The 19021-nt window shown below is 44.6% G+C and overlaps 1 protein-coding gene across 8 annotated transcripts; it reads left to right on the forward strand.

Moving 5' to 3' along the window:
* Positions 1-3184: 3184 nt before the first annotated feature.
* Positions 3185-18046, forward strand: PIGV (phosphatidylinositol glycan anchor biosynthesis class V). Of its 8 annotated transcripts, none has more exons than XM_036230402.1 (5): positions 3185-4132; positions 5148-5242; positions 10895-11055; positions 11211-12016; positions 13383-18046. In XM_036230402.1, exons 3-5 carry the CDS (start codon positions 10905-10907, stop codon positions 13662-13664), a joined length of 1239 nt encoding a protein of 412 aa, XP_036086295.1. In that variant the 5' UTR covers positions 3185-4132; positions 5148-5242; positions 10895-10904; the 3' UTR covers positions 13665-18046. The 8 variants fall into 8 exon arrangements, with proteins under 8 accessions (XP_036086295.1, XP_015987627.2, XP_036086292.1 ...); XM_016132141.2 differs by adding an exon at positions 6918-7052 and having other exon boundaries at positions 3188-4132; positions 10895-12016; XM_036230399.1 differs by lacking the exon at positions 3185-4132 and adding an exon at positions 4139-4751.
* The last annotated feature ends 975 nt before the right edge of the window (positions 18047-19021 follow it).

Genomic DNA, 19021 nt, shown 5'->3' on the forward strand with positions numbered 1-19021 from the left:
TGCCTTCCTAGGACACTTCTAGAAAAAATAGTAAATGGGAAGCTTTTCATATCTATATTTTGGTGAGCAATATTGCTAATGGCTATTTTTGCTCTGGGTCTCTTGAACTCAACTTTCTAGTATAGAAAGTACATTTCTGGGCTGTGTGAGGATCATTACCTAGGAGTTTGGTTTCCTGGGTTCCTTTCATCTGCTCTCCTGCAATGTGCAGGAGGAGCTTAGCCTGGTCTCCAGTTTCTGACTGGAGTTACCACTGGCCGTGGACTGCTAGCCACTGAGCTGTGAGTAATTTGCTTTTGAGAAGTAAATAGAACCTTGCCAGTAGAGAACCCAGGGGTGTGGCCAGTAGTTCTTTTCCCAGGCTCCTCCCTTCCCACCCCCCAAATGACCTTAACCTTCTTTCATAGCTGGAGAGCAGCCAAGTCTGGCCTAAACAATACTCTCAACCTCATTGGCTCTTTTGCCTAACAGCCACTGCCACCCACAAGTGGCTAAGGCCCTTCCCACTAGGCCTCTAAGTAGGGTCAAGGTTTTCTAATTACTGAAAGGCAAACACCAAAGAAAGGGTGAAAAATATCCAGTGTCCATGCCTTTAAAGGATCAGTGTTCAGGTCCTGCAATTGGGAGAGAGGACAGGGTCTTTGTATTGGGGTGGATGGACATCTTCAAACCATAATGACAGAGACCCAAAAAAGGATTCTTTTGATAAATGTCCAAGACCTGATTGGTGCCACCCCAGGTTTCAGGATGGATGTAAATATTACCCAATGTCCTTGGAATTTGCCAATGAATGCTTTTTATCCACAGTGAAAAGAAGTAACATAAAGTTCTGGTAAGGCACAGCTGCCCGCCATCACAGGCATTAGCCCTGCCTGCTAACAGTTGGCAGTGACAGGTACCAGAGGCCCGTGTGGTCACTCTGTCCCACAATAGTATGGCCTCAAAACCAACATCCCAAATCAGGGGCAGCTTATCCAGTATTCTCATAGGATTGGGGTCATAGAAAGTTTAGTGTCTGGAAACTGAGCTACTGAGAATAGGTATACCAAGCTGTTCCTCTGCCCAGCCTGGGGTCAAGGCCATTTCCAGATGTGGAGCAAGGCAAGGTAGCTACAGAGAAAAATGAATTGTCAGGTTTTTCCAGGGATGAGAGTGCTCCAGAGAACCACCAAACTTCCTTCTTCACAGTGGAAAAAATCGCTCGCTCCTCTTTTCTTTCAGGGAGTTACAATAGCCCACATTTACTGAACACTTTAAATGCCAAGTACTATAAAATCCAGGAGATAGATATTATCTTCATAAGGACAAGGTCTGTGTCTGTCTTGTTCAGTTACATCCTCATCCTCTGTCACATAGTAGGCCCTCCTATTTTGTTGAATAAATCAAACAGATAAGATAGGAATTTAGTGGGGGAAAGAATATGTAGGAGTTGGTGTGCTCTATGTAGTATTCTTGGCATAACCTGTAAAGACTTAGTCATGTGGGGAAAAAAGGGGACAAAAAGAGGCAAACCTGAGAAAAAAAATATTGTATTGTGATAGAAAAATCCAGCCTGGGAGGCTAGAGACCTGAATTCAAGTCTCACCTCTGCCACTAGCTGTGTAACTTTGAGCCAGTCGCTTTGCCTCTCTGAGTCTTAGTTCTCTCGTCCATGAAATATACATACGTATCAGATTAAATGAATCTATTCACCAGATCTTCATTGAGTACATACAATGTGCAAAGCACTCTTCTAATGCTGGTAATACTTTGAACAAGGCCCCCATTTCTCATAGCGCTTACATTCACTAAGAGGAAAACATGATGAAATGAGTAAAATTCATGGACAGGACAACAAGGTGGTGATAAGTGCTATGAAGAAAACTGAACAGGGTGATGGGATAGTATAGGGTGGGGGTTGTGGTAGGTAGTCAAGGAAGACCTTTCTGAGGAGGTGACCTTCAGCTGAGATCTGAATGTAGTGGGCTGGCCAAAGGGTGGTCCGGCAGTGAAGTGTTTCAAGCAGGAGAAACAGCAAGAGCAGAGCCAGGCAAGTTCAAGAAACAGAAATGCTGTTAACTCTTACATTCTAGGATTCTAGAAATAATGATGCATTTCTTACATTTGTTTAGGTCAGGGATTTTAGTATTATGAAAGTGTTTCTTGGTGGTGTGAGATATTTGCTTCTTAACGAAACTGGCTATGTCCATGGTACAGTGTCTTTCTGGAGCCCTAGGATGCGTCTCTCTGTCTCCCTGGCTCTTCCACAATGCTAGTCGCTCAGCTGGCTCCCTGTGTTGATGCAGGCTCCATTTTAGCTGCCGACTCTGAAAGCAGAATGGAGAGAGCTGCCTCCTCCACTACTTACTCACAGCCTTGGAGGCCCAGAACTCCCTCCCATTCCCACCTAGTCTTCTTCCATTCTGACAAGCCAGGGCTTTGAGAGCACAAGATTCAGCTTCCTTGTTTTCCTGTCAGAGCAGGAGCCAGAAAATGAAACAGGAAGCAGAGCGGAAGAGGAGGGGGGTTGGTAGCAGAGAAGGAAAGGAAGGAGAAATTGCAGGAAAGTAGCGCTGAATATCTGGACAAAGTTCTACCTCTAAAGGTTGACAGTTGAGTTTTTAGAAAACATTCTGACTTGTCACAAGGGACCCCTGCCCTTTTCACAAAGATTTTTGAAAGAATTTGGGGTGGACAGAGAGAACCTTAAGAAATGCATGTCTTTTTCCCCTGTGAATTCACAAAGCAAGGACAGTTCATTTCTCAGTTTTATCTTTGCAAACAACGTGCTGCTTGGAGGCTCACGGACTTCTAGAGCCTTAAGCCACAACCTTAGGCCTCAGTCACGAGTGTGCCCCACAGCTTTGTCTATTCACTCACAGGCCTTTGGAGCTCAAAGTGTGTGTCTGAAAAAATGGGGGGAAGTCTTCTAAACTCCATTTTTTCCCTTCTCCTCCAATGAATGATTAAAATGTGACCTATACTTCATCCACCTTACACACAGCAAATACCTGAGGATAGTTTAGTTCTCAAGGCCTGAAATAAGTTATAAAGAATCAAAAGATACAGTCCATGGCCCCCACAAAACTGATCTGGGCTAGTTCCTTTGCCTCAAAGATAGCGACCATCTCTTTGTTCCCACCCACATGAGTAGCGGTTGCAGAAGATAAACCCCTCCCTCGGCCAGGGCTGTGGCTAGAGGCTAACCCAGACCCTAACAGCGTTTGGAGGGCAGATAACTGAAACCACAGAAGGCTTTGGAATCTTGAGAAACAAGAAATCCACCAACGGAGAAGGATTTATTATCTATTTCCTTTAAGGAGGGTGCAAAGTTGTTCTAACAGTTTCCGTTACAGGGGTACCAACTGGCTGCTCCTCCCTAACAGACGGTTTTGTTGAGTTAGCTCTTTTTCTTCTTCTTTTTTGGCCCTACTTCCTACGAGAAAAACTGCTTGAATGAGGAAGGAAAAAGGAGTCCTGGTGAGGTGTTCTCTGAAGTTTCCTTCACCATCCTCATTAGCCACCTGAGGTGGGGCTGAGAACTTAAGTAGGACAGAAGGTCCCTGGTAGCTGGAGGGGAAAGTCAGGGGGATCCCCCGCTCTCTTCACACCCAGGACGCAGGGTGCCGCTGCTGGCCACAGAAACCCCAAGAAGGCTTTTCTTTCTATTCAGAGAACGTCTATTGTGTGCCAGGCCCTGTGCTGAGCTGTTGTTGCCTGACAGCAGGGAAAATGCGGCTCGTGCTTCGGTGAAGAGACCCACTGGCCAGCCCCTCAACTCCGAGAGCCCTCCGCACACATGGAAACTCAGTGGATGTTTGTGGGGTGGAACTGGGGCAAGAACACCGACTCTGAGACAGGAGCCCCGGAGGACTAACTGATGATGGGGGAGGGGGCCTTGCGGAGCATGCAGTACAGGAGGGAACTCTTAAGGTGTCACCAAGGCGTAGAGGCGCCAAGGCTGAGGGCCCGGAGTCGTGAAGCTCCGCCGCGCCCGCCCCACTCGGAGTCAACATGGCCGCCGCGGAGGGGGCGGGGCGGCTCCAAGTCCGGGCAGGAGAGGGGCGGGGCCGCCGTCGGCGGAGCCAGTGCACAGGCGCAGCCCGCTCGGAGTCCCGGATGGAGGAGCTGCGGTCCGGGCCCTGTTTTCGAGGTTGAGACGGGCGGGTGCTGGGGACCCGGCGCCAGCGTGGGAGCCCTGGAGTTCTTGGGGGAGGGAAGTTGTCAAACGGAGGCCGAGGGACATAAGGCGGAGGCTGCCGAGAATCTGGGAGCCCCGCCCCTCCGCCATTGCGGCCTCGGGGTGCCGCCTCTTCCTTTACATCCTCCCGCCCTCCCCTGCCTTCCGGGCCTGCAGTCGGGTCAGGCCATATCGGCTTCCTCGGAACTAGCCTCTGGACCTTGGCCCCTTTGGGGAGAGTAGATGCCCGAGCCCTGCTTGGGTCTGTACCTGAAAGAAGCAGGCAAGAACAGTCTTTAGACCTGGCTGGACTGACAGAAAGCAGCCCCTGGCTCGTGATAGCCAGCGGCCCGCGAGGCCTCTGGCCCGGAGGACTCTTGGGCAGAGTTATTTCCCCATCCCACAGAGGATGTCTTACCCAGAGGATCCAGAGCTCGAAATCAGCAGGCTTACTACCTGTATTCTCAGATAGGCGCCACCCTGCCCTAAGCATACCCAGCAACAGCGTGCTCTGTCATTGGACAACTACCAGGCTAGGAGTTGGGAGACCTAGATTGTAATCCTGGCTCAGAAACAGCACATCTTGGCTGGGGTGAGGCCTGGTGGGAAGACCATAAAGTTTCAGAATCAAAAGAAAAGAGGAAAAGAAAACTCAGAACTTTCTCTTTAAATATGGCTTTGGGTGTGCCACTTGACCCCAGTGAGCCTCAGTTTCCATATATATAAAATGGCGATGGCAATTACACAGGCCTCACAGGGTCTAATGAAATCTATAATGTCAAAGCTATGGAGATTTTTATTACTCACCTCTCTGAGGCATATTTACCTCACGGGAAAATAAAGTAAAACTTGTTACTCTTCAAGTGTCCTGCCAGTTCAGAGTCTGTGATTTGGCAAAGTGGTTGTTGGGACGTGAGGCTGGCAATTAGCTGAAAGGGAGAACTCACTGGCTTTATTTTGTTTTTACTTGGTTTACCTGTAAATTAAGTGTAAGCTACAATACAAGTCTCCTGTGGTCGCTGGGGCTAAAGCTTGACTCTGCAGAGAGGAAAGGAAGAATGGCAGCCTGGTGAAGAGGCAGAGGTGGGTTAAGTGCTTTTCTGTTCCTAATTTCTCTTCTACATGTGGGTGGAAAGTGAAGGGAAAAAGTGAATTCACCCTAGGATAGAGAACCAGCGGCCGTGTTTGGTTGGCTGGCCTGTTTCTACGATTCCCTTCTGTAAAACGAGTCAGATGTTGGAAATGTTGGGTAGGTTCACATACTACCTCCGCTCTCTGGGGTTTTCAGATGCTAGCCTTTGAACTGAATTTTGATGAGCAAACTGGTGTGGCGTTTGTGGCCCCTCCCTTCCTCTAGGCTTCCTGGCGATGGAGTAAGCAGCAGGCGCCCCCTTGTGTTGAGGATAAGTGTTGTTGCTATTGACAAATCTCGCTCCCTTTCTGGAGAAATTTTATTTTCCTATGGCTAATGTGTCTGTAGTCTTGCTCTTAACAAGAGGATGGTGGGAGGGATACTTGGAGCAGTGATTTTATATCCGGAGCCAATGAACTGATGATGCCATATCCCGTTCTTAGTACTTGCACTCAGAACAGGGGCTTAAAATGCCTGTTTGTATGCTAGGTCCTGGGGATATAGTTGTGAGCAAGATAAAGCCCCTGCCTCACAAACAACTTTGTTAAGCAATAGCAGTAAAGACCACACAGCAGAGTGCAATGAGAGCATATCGCATAGTCTAGTGAGGGTCAAGAGAAGAATCCCAGAAACAAGTGGTACCTAAAGGTTTGATACCAGCCCTCTTTGTTAATTTCTCAGTTTAAGTGTTTTTTTCCTTTAGGGATACACCCCAACTTGGTGAGCTGCCTCATATGCTCTTACCCTCCCTTCTGATGTCCCAGACTAGATCTGTGGGAGCCATTGCTACTTTTTTTTTAGCACAATAAATTGTTAATAAAAAATAATGCCTTCAAGTGCATCACTTGCCTCAGAATGGCTTTGCAATTGTTTATGCTTTGCTGCCATTCCAATAAAGAGATGAGAAATAAGTTTTCTCCATCCCTAGTAGACAACTCTGTCTTCCTCCAAAGTTTGTTTTAGCAATGTGAGCTGGCTGAAGTCCTGCGGAGTGGTGGTTTTCTTTTCCTTCTCCACTTAATTTAACAGACCAGCTGAACACACATCAGAGAGCTAAGCTAGAGTGTGTAGTTATTATGGTTTTTTAGTTCACTCTATGCCCCATTTTGGGATTCTGGTTTGGGACCCGGTTTATTATTCTGGGCAGGAGGAAGGGTGCACACACCAAATAATAGCAACCATGATGTAGGTGCGGTAGCACTTCTTCACACTTTCATCCATTTCACCACCCTGACAATTCTGTGAGACAGGCAAAATAATCTGATCCCATTTTATACGTAAAGAACTGAGGCTCGGAAGGACTAAATGAGAACTTGTGAGCAACAGAGCTAGGATTTGAACCTAGGTCTTTAGTTCCTGGAAAGGGCACTCAGCAGCCTTTTAAAAGATTGCCTGTGAGTTTTGCTTCCCAGTTTCATGCCTGTGTGGAACTTTCCCAGCAAGAATATAGTACTTCAGAGAGACACTAAGTGACATCTGCCTTCAAGATGCTTTTCCCTCATCTGGGAAGTTAGGTGGTTAAGTTTGCCTACTAATACTTGAAGGGGGACCCTCTTGTGAAGAATGCTTTCAAGAATTTACTTTCAACCAATGTGTGACATTTTTCCTTTGGGTTTTGGCGTTTAGAAGCCTGAGGGAGCTCAGTCCTGGCAGCAGCATCCCTGCTTTCCTGGTGGTGACAGGATGTGGCCCCTGGACCCATCCCGGAAAGAGGTGCTGAGGTTTGCGATCAGCTGCCGTGTCTTGACTCTGGTGCTCCAGGTCAGTCTCTGATCTTTTGTCCTGAACATGCTGTTGCCACATGACTGGGCTAGGCTCTAAGAATAATTCTCATCTTCTTTCATCCGTCCGAGTGTACGCCTCCATGTGGTTGAAACCATAGACACTTAGACTTCATAGCGGAAAAGTAAGTTGTCAGGACTCTTAGAAAAGGTCTATTCATCCCTTGTTTTACACATGAAACTGCAGAGACCTGGAAAGGTTAAATGGCTTCCCTAAAGTCACACAGCAAGTTAGAGAAGGGCCAGAATCAGACTTCAGGTTTTCTAACTCCTGAGCTAGTGGTCTTTCCAAAAGACCATGATGTTCTGTAACCAGAGATGCCTTTAGGGTATGAGCTCTCAAAGCATTGCCCTTGGCTCCCTTACCAGGAAACTGAGCTCTGTGTCAGTCAGTTCAGTGGGAGAGGTGGCACTGTCCTGAGACCATCTGTATATTCGTTTAGTCAGCAGTGGCTCCTATTCTCCCCCAGGTGTCTCCCCTTGCTGCCTCACCCACACAGCCCCCAGAACGCATTTGCGCTTTTGCAACTACCTTTCCCCTCCAAGACTGCCGTTATACATATTTTAACCAAATTTTATATATTTATGAATTATATGCGGTACCTAGCATAGTGCTCAGCACTTAGTAGATCCTCAGTATGCGTTGTTGTATATAGCTGACACTCTAGGTATGTTATATTAGCATAATTCTTTGTACCTTTTATCACAAGCTCCATTTTCTCTGAGGCTCAGAGCTGGTTCCGTTGTGGAAACCTCTTTCTTCCCCCTCTAGGAGACATAGCAGGCTCTGGTGGGTCCCAGGTTTAGGTAAAAGTATCTTTAACTTGGAGACCGGAGCTGTTATCTGTGACTGTCACTCATGTCCCATTTGTTTTCACTGTTTGAAGTGGTCTGATTTAAAAAAAAAAAAAAAAAAAAGACCAAAAAGAGAAAGAGCCTTAAAAATAGGGTCATACTCCTGGTGCCAGGCTGGAGAAACCAACTCTATGATACCTTTGAACCAGCATCAGTTGAGTGATTGACAGAACGAACTGTGAATCAGCATCTGGGATATGGAACTGGGACAGCTGGGTTCTAATTCAACTGGTAATTTGGAAATGAGGATGTTTCCTCTAGACTGTTCACTCAACCACAAACATTTTATTAAGTACCTACTCTATTCTAAGAACTGTGCTAGGTCGTGAGTATAAAAAGTCATGGTCGCTTTTCCCTTAAGTAGCTGACAGTCTAATGGGGTAAAAAAGACATTATCAATAATGCTATTTCATTATCCCTCCTTCTAGCTTTAAAGCTTATAACATCAGAATATATTGTCAGTTACCTTTCACTATTGCTGTCATTTCTGTTAATGACAACTCATTCCTCTTCATTCCTTGAAGATTTTAGCTCCTGATTCACTGTTACTCTTTCCAGCACAACAGTTGATTTCTCGATGGTTTGAATATTAATAAATTTGATATACCTGACCACTATCTCCTGTCTTTCCAGCTTACTCCCTCTAGTAACTCACAGCTCTAATGATTCTTCTAACTCCTCAGGATTTCTAACCCATTGATTCTACCACCATTTCACTGACCCTCACACAGTTCATGGCTATAACTGTGCATCTTACCCATCTTAGATTCCATGGTCTCTCATACATGCCCGCACAACTCACTTCCTTTTCCTTGTGTCTTGTTCACAAGACAAAAGCCTAATCTCAGTTAAATTAGTTCTCTGCCCATTCCATGCCTGCATCTGATCAGAGAAAAATACAACTGTATTAACTAGTTTCTTTTCATTCAAGATCATTAACCGAAGTGAGTCCTTTTAGTGCTACCTAGCAATCTTTAATGTATTTCCCTGGTCCATTCACTCCCATCCCCATTCTCTCAAATTTTCTTCACATCAGAATCACCCGAGGGAGCTTAAAAATATATCAGTGCCCCGGCTGTGTATATCAGTGCCCATACCAATTTTTTTAAAAAGACATTTTATTTTTAGTTACAGTGGATATACAATATTATATTGGTTTCAGGTGTACAACATAGTGACTAGACATTTATACAACTTATGAAGTGATCACTCCAATAAGTCTAGTACCCATCTGACACCATACATAGTTATTACAATATTAGCAACTATATTCCTTATGCTATACTTTGTATCCCCATGACTGTTTTGTAACTACCAATTTGTACTTCTTAATCCCCTCTTCTTTTTCACCCACTCCCCCAACCCCCACCCTCCCCAATCTGGCAACCCTCAAAATATTCTCTGTATCTATGAGTTTGTTGCTGTTTTATTTTGTTCTTTAGATTCCACATATAAGTGAAATCATATGGCATTTGTCTTTCTCTGTCTGACTTACTACTCAGCACAGTGCCTCTACTTCTATCCGTGTTGTTGCAGATGGCATGATTTCATTCTTTTTTTTTTTTAATTTTTTTGTGGCTGAGTAATATTCTGTTATATGTGTATATATGTACCACCTCTTCTTTATCCATTTATCCATTGATGGACACCCAGGTGGCCTCCATATCTTGGCTGTTGTAAATAATGCTGTAATGAACGTATGGATGCACATGTCCCTTCAAAGTAATATTTTGGATTTCTTCAGATAAATACCCAGAAGTGGGATTACTGAGTCCTTCTTTGTCTTTTGTTATAATCTTTGTTTTAAAGTATATTTTGTCTGGTATGTATACTCTATATGTTCAGAGAAATTTCTCTAGTAACAAACTATAGAAATAATCCCTGAAAATATACCAGTCAAATCATTAACTCTAGGGGAGGGACTCAGGCATCAGTATTTTTAAACTCCCTGGGTAATCCCAGTGCACAGCCTATTTTGAGGACTAGGGTCATAGATAAAATATTTTATGTATGTTCTTCTTTGCTCAGGTCTCTAACACCTTTTCCCCAAATTGCTTTCCTGAGTGAAAACTCAGAAAAATAGCAGCAGTCTATGTGCTCCTACCACATCCATCAGCACACCTACATGGTCACCTTTGTGCCTTCACTACGGAAGGTTGGGTGAACTGTCGGTCCTCCTTTCTGAGGCTAGCTTCTCCACCTGTGCAGCAGATTCCGTCCCCTTTCGCCTGCTCCAACATACTCATACTCAGTAGTTTTCTTTCCACTGGGTTATTCCCATTGGCAAACAAATATCTCCTACCTTAAAAAAAAGATTTATCTTGACCTCACATTGTCATTCACCTACTACCCTATTTCTCTGCTCTGCTTTAGAGCCAACCTTCTCCAAATAGTTGTATGCACTATCTTCCTTCTCCCCTTCTCTGCTGAACCCAGTCCAGGCAATCTTCTCTCTCCTCCGCTCCACTGCAATAGCTCTTCTCAAAATCACCAGCGACCTCCACATTGCTAAATCTAGTGGTCAGTTTCCAGTCCCCATCTTCCTTAACCTATCGGCAGCATTTAACAGAGTTGACCACTCCCTTCCTTCACTTGGTTCTAAGACACCATGCTCTCCTGGTTTTCCTCCTAGTTCACCACCATTCCTTCTTTATCTTCACTGCTGGATCCAGGGCCCAGTCTTTGGATCTCTTCTTTTTTCTATCTGTACTTTCTCTCTAGTGCTTTCATTGTGTCTCACCATTAAATACTACCCATGTACCTATGACTCCTAAATTTATATCTCCAGCCCTGATTGCTCTCTCCTGACTCGTATATCTAATTGCCTCATGGGCCTCAGCACTGGAGTGAGCATCCAACACAAACTTAACTCGTTCAAAACTGAACTCCCGATTTCCCCCGGCAAGTCTGTTCTTTCTCATTTTATTAAATTGTAATAATATTTACTATCATTCCTTCATCCCACAGGCTCTCTTCAATGCCGTCATCCCAGATCACCATGCAGAAGCCTTCTCTCCTCCTCGCCTCACCCCCTCGGGCTCTGTGGACCAACTCGTGGAAGGTCTCCTGGGTGGCCTGTCCCACTGGGATGCTGAACACTTCTTGTTCATTGCTGAGCATGGCTACTTGTATGAACACAACTTTGCCTTCTTTCCTGGTTTCCCCCTGGCTCTGTTGGTGGGGACTAAACTGCTGAGACCCCTCTGGGAGTTACTGAGCCTGCGGAGTTGCTTGTTAATCTCAGTAGCATTGCTCAATTCCTTATTCTCTGTCCTGGCTGCAGTTGCACTTCATGACCTGGGCTGTCTGGTTTTGCACTGCCGCCGCCAGGCCTTTTACGGAGCGCTGCTCTTCTGCCTCAGCCCTGCCAATGTCTTCCTGGCCGCTGGTTACTCCGAAGCTCTGTTCGCCCTCCTGACATTCAGCGCCATGGGACAGCTGGAAAGGGGTCGAAGCTGGACTAGTGGACTCCTCTTTGCTCTTGCCACTGGCGTACGCTCCAATGGGCTGGTCAGCGTTGGCTTCCTTGTGCATTCTCAGTGCCAGGGCTTTTTCTCTTCTCTCATGGCACTCAATCCCCTGAAACAGCTCTTGAAGCTGATGGGCTCTACGTTCCTGTCCGTGTTTGCACTTGGCCTTCCCTTTGTCCTCTTTCAGTATTATGCCTACACCCAGTTCTGTCTGCCAGGCTCAGCCCACCCTATCCCTAAGCCCTTGCTGCAGTTAGCTGTGGACAAGGGCTACCGGATTGCAGATGGAAACAAGCCACCTTGGTGCTCTTGGGAACTTCCCCTAATATACAGCTATATCCAGGATAACTACTGGAATGTTGGCTTTTTGAGATACTATGAGTTCAAGCAAGTACCCAATTTTCTACTGGCTGCACCAGTGGCTATACTGGTTATCTGGGCAACTTGGACATATGTGACCACCCACCCCTGGCTCTGCCTGACACTTGGGATGCGAAGGAGCAAGAAGAGTGAGACCTTGGAGAAGCCTGAGCCTGGATTCCTCAGTCCTCAGGTGTTTGTGTACTTAGTCCATGCTGCGGTGCTGCTGCTGTTTGGCGGTCTGTGCATGCACGTTCAGGTGAGGTGGATTACTGGCTGGAAATAGGGTGTGGATACAGGTACAATTCCTGGTCCAGAACAGGGAAGACAGCTAACTTCCCCTGTTTGAGTGACCTGTACCTAATTTATTCTTTCAACAACTGTTTGGGGACTTTCTTTGTGCAGACCATGGGTCAGACCACTGAGGATGGAACTCATATGAATAAGATAAGATTGCTTTTCTAGTGGGTTTCATGGTTGAAATGGGGAGACAGACATTTAACAGATAAAATCATAGTACAGTGGGATGGAGGAGGAATTGCTGTTTTGTGACAAATTATTGTGGAAACAAAGAGGAAAAAGTAGCTAACTGACTGAAGGAGTTGAGGAGGATGTGGTAGTTAGGCTGGGTCCTGAAGAGTAAGAGGGAATTCCCTCTAAGAAGCACAGGAAGACCATTCTGGGCAAATGGAAGGGCATGTGCAAGGACATGAGAGCTGTGAAAGGACCTGCTCAGACCAAGACAGGAATAAGCACAGAGCGTATATGCCTGGGACCGTCTCCTGATACACAGTTATACCCAGAATGTCGATTTGAATGTTGACCTTCTGAGGTACTCTGAGCTCTGGCAGGCGCTTGGTTTTCAGAGGAGGTAAACTTGTGCACTGTTCAGGGTGGTGGTGTGTATAGAGAGGGATGGGAAGGATTTGATCATACCTTCATGGTTTTTTATTTTGTTCCTGGCTGTGGCCCTAGTTTTAACAGAACCCTGAAGAAGTCTTTTTGTCTCCATCCTGTGCACTCCTCAGGAGTTGCTGCCTCTTGGAGGTGCACATTGGCTATTTGTAAAGTTCTCTGAGCTGTGTGAGTAAGAGGCATAGGGGAAATTGGAAATAGCATTCTGTGTTTGTAGCTGGATTAACTAGTAGAAGGAGTACCAGCAAAGCTTAGAGTTTCCAGGTTAGATGAAGGAGACTTGGCTCTGAACTCCCTTAAGAGGGAGAGTGTTGAACCATAATATCCCCTGCAACCTTTTCCTCTGCTTCGGCATCCCCATGGGACAAGGGAACTACCTCAGGTTCCCAAAACACCACCTCACAGCCTAGAGTTTAGAGTCTAGGCTTTGGGCTAAAATTGGACCCCATAACATTTTTTCGTATTGATTGGCCCATTATTGTGGTAATTAGTCTGTAGCTATGTTTACTTGTAACACTGAAGTCACCTGGCTGGTGTCTCATACAGCTTTATAAGGCAGATCCTAACTCTACTAAATTTCCTTTCCAGTAAAATACATTTCTAGTCGTGGGGTTATAGTTCACCCAGCAGCAGGGAATCCCCAGGCCGGTCCATTTCGAGGCAGTGACATTCCAATAAATGTGTGGGTTTCCCCCTCTTATGATTTTCAGGTTCTCACCAGGTTTTTGGGCTCTTCCACTCCTATTGTGTACTGGTTTCCAGCTCACTTGCTTCAGGATCAAGAGCCACTGCTGCGATCCCTAGAGACTATGCCTTGGACGCCTCTTGCGGGGGACTCCCCACCGGGACAAAAGGTCTCCAGAAATTCTATTATGGGACTTTTATACAACTGGAAAACCTGTTCTCTAGTCACACGTTGCATTCTAGGCTACTTCCTGACTTACTGGCTCCTGGGACTACTCCTGCATTGCAACTTCCTGCCTTGGACGTGACCTAGAGTCTCAGGGGACAAACTTGAAGCAGAATTTACCAGGGGTCTGGAAGTATCAATTCACACTGGGATTGCCTGCACTGCCTTGGGATTCTTTCTGTGTCTATTAGAACTTGTTTCTGTTTGAAGGCTGGTTAGGAATGGGAGCATTGTGAGCCACTAGCAAGCCCCTTCTGATCCTGGCTATGGAAAATTTTATAGTAACCGTTTTCACCGTAAGTGAAGAAATCTTATTCCAAGTCTAAAGTGTACCTGAATCTGTCTTATCAAGCAAGCGCAGCAGAGATAGTCTTAAACTTAACTACTGACCCACATGTAAATTTAAATGTGAATTATTTAAATGTAAATTTCATCAAAGGCTCTAGCTGACAGGCTGGTAATCGTGCACACGTGATGGAGGAAGGCTGCGCACTGCGGTGGCAGTAGTAAGTAAAGTGGGAACTTCCTTTCTAAGCGGGACATGGGTTTTTTGATGATTTTTTTCATTATTTGTTCATTTAGTTATAGAAAAAAATCTTACAAAGATATACAAATTAAACAACTTTTGGTTATATAAGCATCAATTATCTTTTCAAAAAATAATATAAATTACTTGGGAAAGAAAGTCACAATAAAGAAGAACATTGCACAAGGAGGCAGGAGACCTAGATCTTAGTCCTCTTAGTAGAACCCGCTTTACCAGCTATGTGACCTTGGGAGAGTTTTCAGAGACATAGTTACCTCTTTTGAAACTAGGGGAAATGATGTTATCCAGTTAGTGGGGCTGGGGGTGAGTAAACTGTATAATCTCTTATAGGTCCCTTTCTGCTCTAAGATCTGAAGAGCTGCCTTAAACTGTGAGGCCATCCCAGTCTAAACGCATATGTAGAGGCTCAAATATGTGATTTTTAGGAGAAAAGTTTCAGTTCTCCTGCTTTCAGTACTTAGAAGAAACTCTCCCTGTCCTTGGGTACAACTCCGAGGAGTAACTTAAGTGACCTTTCCTTTGAATGAGGGAAAGCGGCAACACCCGACAAATAAGGCTCCTTGCCCTGCATTAGTAAACTTGAACTGGACAACTAAATGATCAAAGCGGTGACTGCTTTTCCTGCTGTGCCCAAGTGCCTGTGCTTGCTTGATTGGTAGACATAACAGTCAGAGGAGCCAACATGGCACCATGAATTGATAAATTGTAGGTTAAGTCCAAGGTTTAATGAAATGGTATCTGCCTGGCCTCCTTTTGGTTATGAGCCCATCATTTCAATTGCAGTAAGATCGTTGACCCCTGCTGAGCTATTTTTGCTCATTCTTTGAGTCAGGTAAGAGTCTCGGCATCATTATCACTCATTGGAGTGAAAAATTAAAACAAGAAGAAACTTCAAAATAAATGGTTAATCATCGGCAGCTTCTGGAGAACTCTGAGAACTGGAATTTTGACACGCTCCCTCTGACCATGACAGAAAGCTAAACTTGCCAGCTGAAGGGAAGCTCCTGGCTGAGCCCCAGCACCCTCTGTTAGAGCTTCCAGTCAGCCTGGCCAATAAGCATTTCCTGTCCATTGCCCCAGCTTTAGCACAGCTGAGAGAATTTGGTCCAGAGTCAAATGCTTCTGAAAATGTACACACAGATTGGGGCAGCCCTCTGCCTTCTGCCAAGACACCCGAGTGCCCTTCTTGGCAAAAGATGATCATCTCTGTCCTAGTATCCCTCCAGTTGGCAGAAACTGTTCCCTCCATCCTCCCCAACAGCTGCAAATCCAGGGACTTCCACCCTGTGTGCAGGAAGAGCTGAGGTCTTGTTTCAGTTCTTCATTGCAGAGGTAGGAGCACTAGAATCTTTGCTCTTATGGATTCTCCTGTTTGCCTCTTCTTGGGGGATAGTCAGGACTGATTGTACCCCCACTGGAAGAGATGACTCAGACTCCACAGGGTAGGAAGTAATTTCACTGCTCTAGCAGTCTCAGCTTAATTTTCACACTAGATCTCATCACTCCCAGAAACAAGGACCAGAGACCCTATACATGGGAATCTCATCTTTTCAACTAATACCAAGAAACTAAATCATTCTGGTGTTCAGCAAAGACAATTATAGTTACAGTTAATCATAGAGGAGGTAACGACCCCAGCTAAGTGGACACACCTGGTGTGACCTGGACACGGACACAGTCTTTTCTCTGACCTTGGAGGGATCTAGTTGCTGTTCTCTAAGTAGCTAAGGAATGGGCTGCCTTTATGGCCAGCAGCTGTCCTTTTACCATCCTATTAACAGTCTTTAATAGTCTAGGAGAGGGACATGAAGGGCCCAAGGCAGGAAGCTTCCTGTTTACCCTGAGGTCTAACAATGCTGCAGCTGGGTTGGGCGTCTACAATTTCAGAGAAAAGTCATTTCCTTCTGAGACCCAGCTAAAACAGAAACCAGACACTTCATGTACCTAGAAGGAGATGCTTTTTTGTTCTTTAATGAAGGTGGGAGGAGAGGGAGTGTTTGACATGTCTTTACCAGTCTCCCTGGGGAAAAAAAAATCACTCCTTTTCTGGAATGGACCCTCTCACCTTCATCTAAAACTATAGTGTGTGCAAGCTCAAGGGATTTGAAGTTGATTGATTCTTTCAGCAACTATTTATTAATTCCTATTTTAAAGAAATGAAGATGACTCGCTATGCCGCCCATCCTCAACTGTCTCATAAGAGTTGCTGGCAAATACACAGAAACATTAATCAAGGTAGAAGCCGGTCAGTTCTGGGGAATGAAAGGATACTTAAATGTCTTGCTCTGTATCTCTCTACTTGGACTTTTTATGATAAGGATGAATTGAAGTTTTACCCATATGCTTAGGAAAAGGTAAGTGAGGTACGGAGTAAGTACTCAAAATTCACACAAGGCAGAGATCTTTTCCAGCTTGGACTACCCAAAAAGACTTCCTAGAGAAATGGCCTTTGAAGGACAGGTAGGATTTGAAAGTTAAGAACAGAGAATGAGTGTAAGTGAGATATGGGACAGGGAGAGCTCAGTTTGAGTGGAACTGAGATCTAGGTCATGAAATCAGCCCCAAGCCCAGCTCCTCTGTGTACTAGCTGTGTAAACATGAGCCAGGTACTGAATCTCTAAGCCTCAGTTTACTTGGATGTAGAATGTGGATAACACTATTTTTAGCTCATGGGTGTGAATGATAATATGTCTCATAGAATTGTAGAAATTAAATTAAAAGTGTTTAGAACAGTACTAATAAAGGAATAGGTGTATTTTGAACAGATTGAATTCCATCAGCTCATTCATATGCCAGGAAATATGGAACTGGAGACAAGGAGTAGGGTCAGGGAGCCATGATAACTACATCGGCCATGAGATTGGATAGGATTGTCAAAAAGGAAAAGTGAAGAGACAGGAGGCCTGGAAAACCTTGGGCAGGTGATTCAGTTCCACTAAACTCCTTTGTCTAAAAAGGGGATGATAGCGCCTATCGCACAGTAGTTACGAGGATTAAGTGAGACACTAGATGGAGCACTAGCACAGTACCTGACACACAGAAAGAACTGAACGGTGCCATTTGTTGTTATCCTCATTATTACCATTAAAGGATCAGAAATGAATAACATCAGGGGAGGAAAGAGTCTCAAGAAGAAAGAAATGGTTACTAGGGTCATATGCTGTTAAGGCTAGGGAAAGAATGAGAAAAGGAGGCTAGTAAACGACTCCCAATGCTCAGTGGCTTAAAAAAGTTTCTTTCCCTTTTGCATTGTAGGTTAGTGCAGGCTTGGGGGAGGGAGTCCTTTTGGACCCAGTGACTTGGGACCCAGGATTCTGACATTTTGTGACTTCGCCCTCCTCTAGGTGCTCAGAGTCCTCTGTTTTCAGAGAGGTTTTAAGGGGCCAGGGTTGGAAGAGATACACATTGCTTTCATTTAAATCATTGGCTAAAACTCAGTCACATGGCCACATCTAACTGCAAAGGAGGCTGGGAAGTAGGGTTGCTGGATGAAATACAGAATGCTCAGTTAAATTAGAATTTCAGATAAACAAATATTTTTTCAGTATAATTATGTTCCAAATATTGCACAGGACATACTTATACTGAAAAATTCTTTGTTGTTTGTTCAAAATTCAAATTTAACTGGGCATCCTATATTTTTATTTGCTAAATCTGGCAGCCCTACTGGGAAGTGAAGTCTGGCTGTGGGTTTAGGAAGAAATAGATATTTGTGTGTCACAGTCTGTCTCAGTCTGTCTTTCTGAGCCAAATACCTATTTCTGCTCTTCTCACAGAACACACTCAGCCCTTCCCAAGAGAGAGAACCCCAAATCTAGTCACCATATTCAGCTCCAAGTCTCTCAGTCAGCTTCAAATATGGTTCCTTATGGTGATATCGGAACTTAAAAAAAAAAAAAAAAAGTTTTCTATACCCCACAAACATACAAAATGTACAATGGTAGAGCAAAAATAGGGTAACCTTAATACAAACTATTCGGAAAAGAATGGAAGATACACAACAGTCACTGGTTCCAAAACAGTTCTGAATCCCCACTGATCCGACAAAGCCCTCTTACTGAAGGCTAGGGGAAGTTCCTTGATTAGATCCTGATTTGTTCTATGAGACACTCCTTCTTCATTCACTGTTCTTCATGCCCTCTGAGAAGTTTTCCTTGATTATCCTTCCTGGTCACTTCTGAGATGGGCGTTAGGGAGTAAGAACTCCTTGGAGAATGTGCAGCTTTGACAGCACATTCTTATTGCTGCAGATATGGGGACCTAAAATTTATTTTAAATCTTGGCCAGCCAAAGTCTTGTTGGGGAAGGGGAGTATAAAATATACATAACATAGAATTTACCATTTAAATAATTTTTAAGTGTAAAGCTTAATGGCATTAAGTATATTCACATTGCTGCACAACAATCACTACCATCCATTTCCAGAACTTTTTCATCTCCCAAATTGAAACTCTATACCCATTCAATAGTAACTGCCCATTCCCCCTCCTCTGAGCCCCTGGCAACCACCATTCTACTTTCTGTCTCTATGACTGACTATTCTAGGTACCTCATATAAGTAGCATCATATATTTGTCCTTTTGTGGCTGGCTTATTTTGCTTAGAATGAATGTCTTCAAGGTTTATGCATATTGTAGCACATGCCAAAATTTCCTTTCTTTTTAAAGCTGAATAATAGTCCATTTTATGTATATACCACATTTTGTTTATCCATTCATCTGTCAATGGACACTTGGGTAGCTTCCACCTTTTGGCTATTATGAATAATGCTGCTATGAACATTGATATACAAATATCTGTTCAAGTTCTTGCTTTCTTTTGGGTATATACTCAGAAGTACATTTTGCTGAATCATCTGATAATTCTGTGCTTAATTTTTTTGAGGAATGGCC

The sequence above is a fragment of the Rousettus aegyptiacus genome, unplaced genomic scaffold (assembly GCF_014176215.1).
Source record: "Rousettus aegyptiacus isolate mRouAeg1 unplaced genomic scaffold, mRouAeg1.p scaffold_m13_p_1, whole genome shotgun sequence".
Classification (NCBI taxonomy): domain Eukaryota; kingdom Metazoa; phylum Chordata; class Mammalia; order Chiroptera; family Pteropodidae; genus Rousettus; species Rousettus aegyptiacus.

Bases quoted from the DNA above. Each gene is read 5' to 3' on its own strand.
- PIGV (XM_016132141.2), top strand. From the start codon at position 6,975: ATGTGGCCCCTGGACCCATCCCGGAAAGAGGTGCTGAGGTTTGCGATC. The intron at 7,053-10,894 runs GTCAGTCTCTGA...TTCATCCCACAG, and splicing joins TCTTGACTCTGGTGCTCCAG to GCTCTCTTCAATGCCGTCAT. The intron at 12,017-13,382 runs GTGAGGTGGATT...TATGATTTTCAG, and splicing joins GTCTGTGCATGCACGTTCAG to GTTCTCACCAGGTTTTTGGG.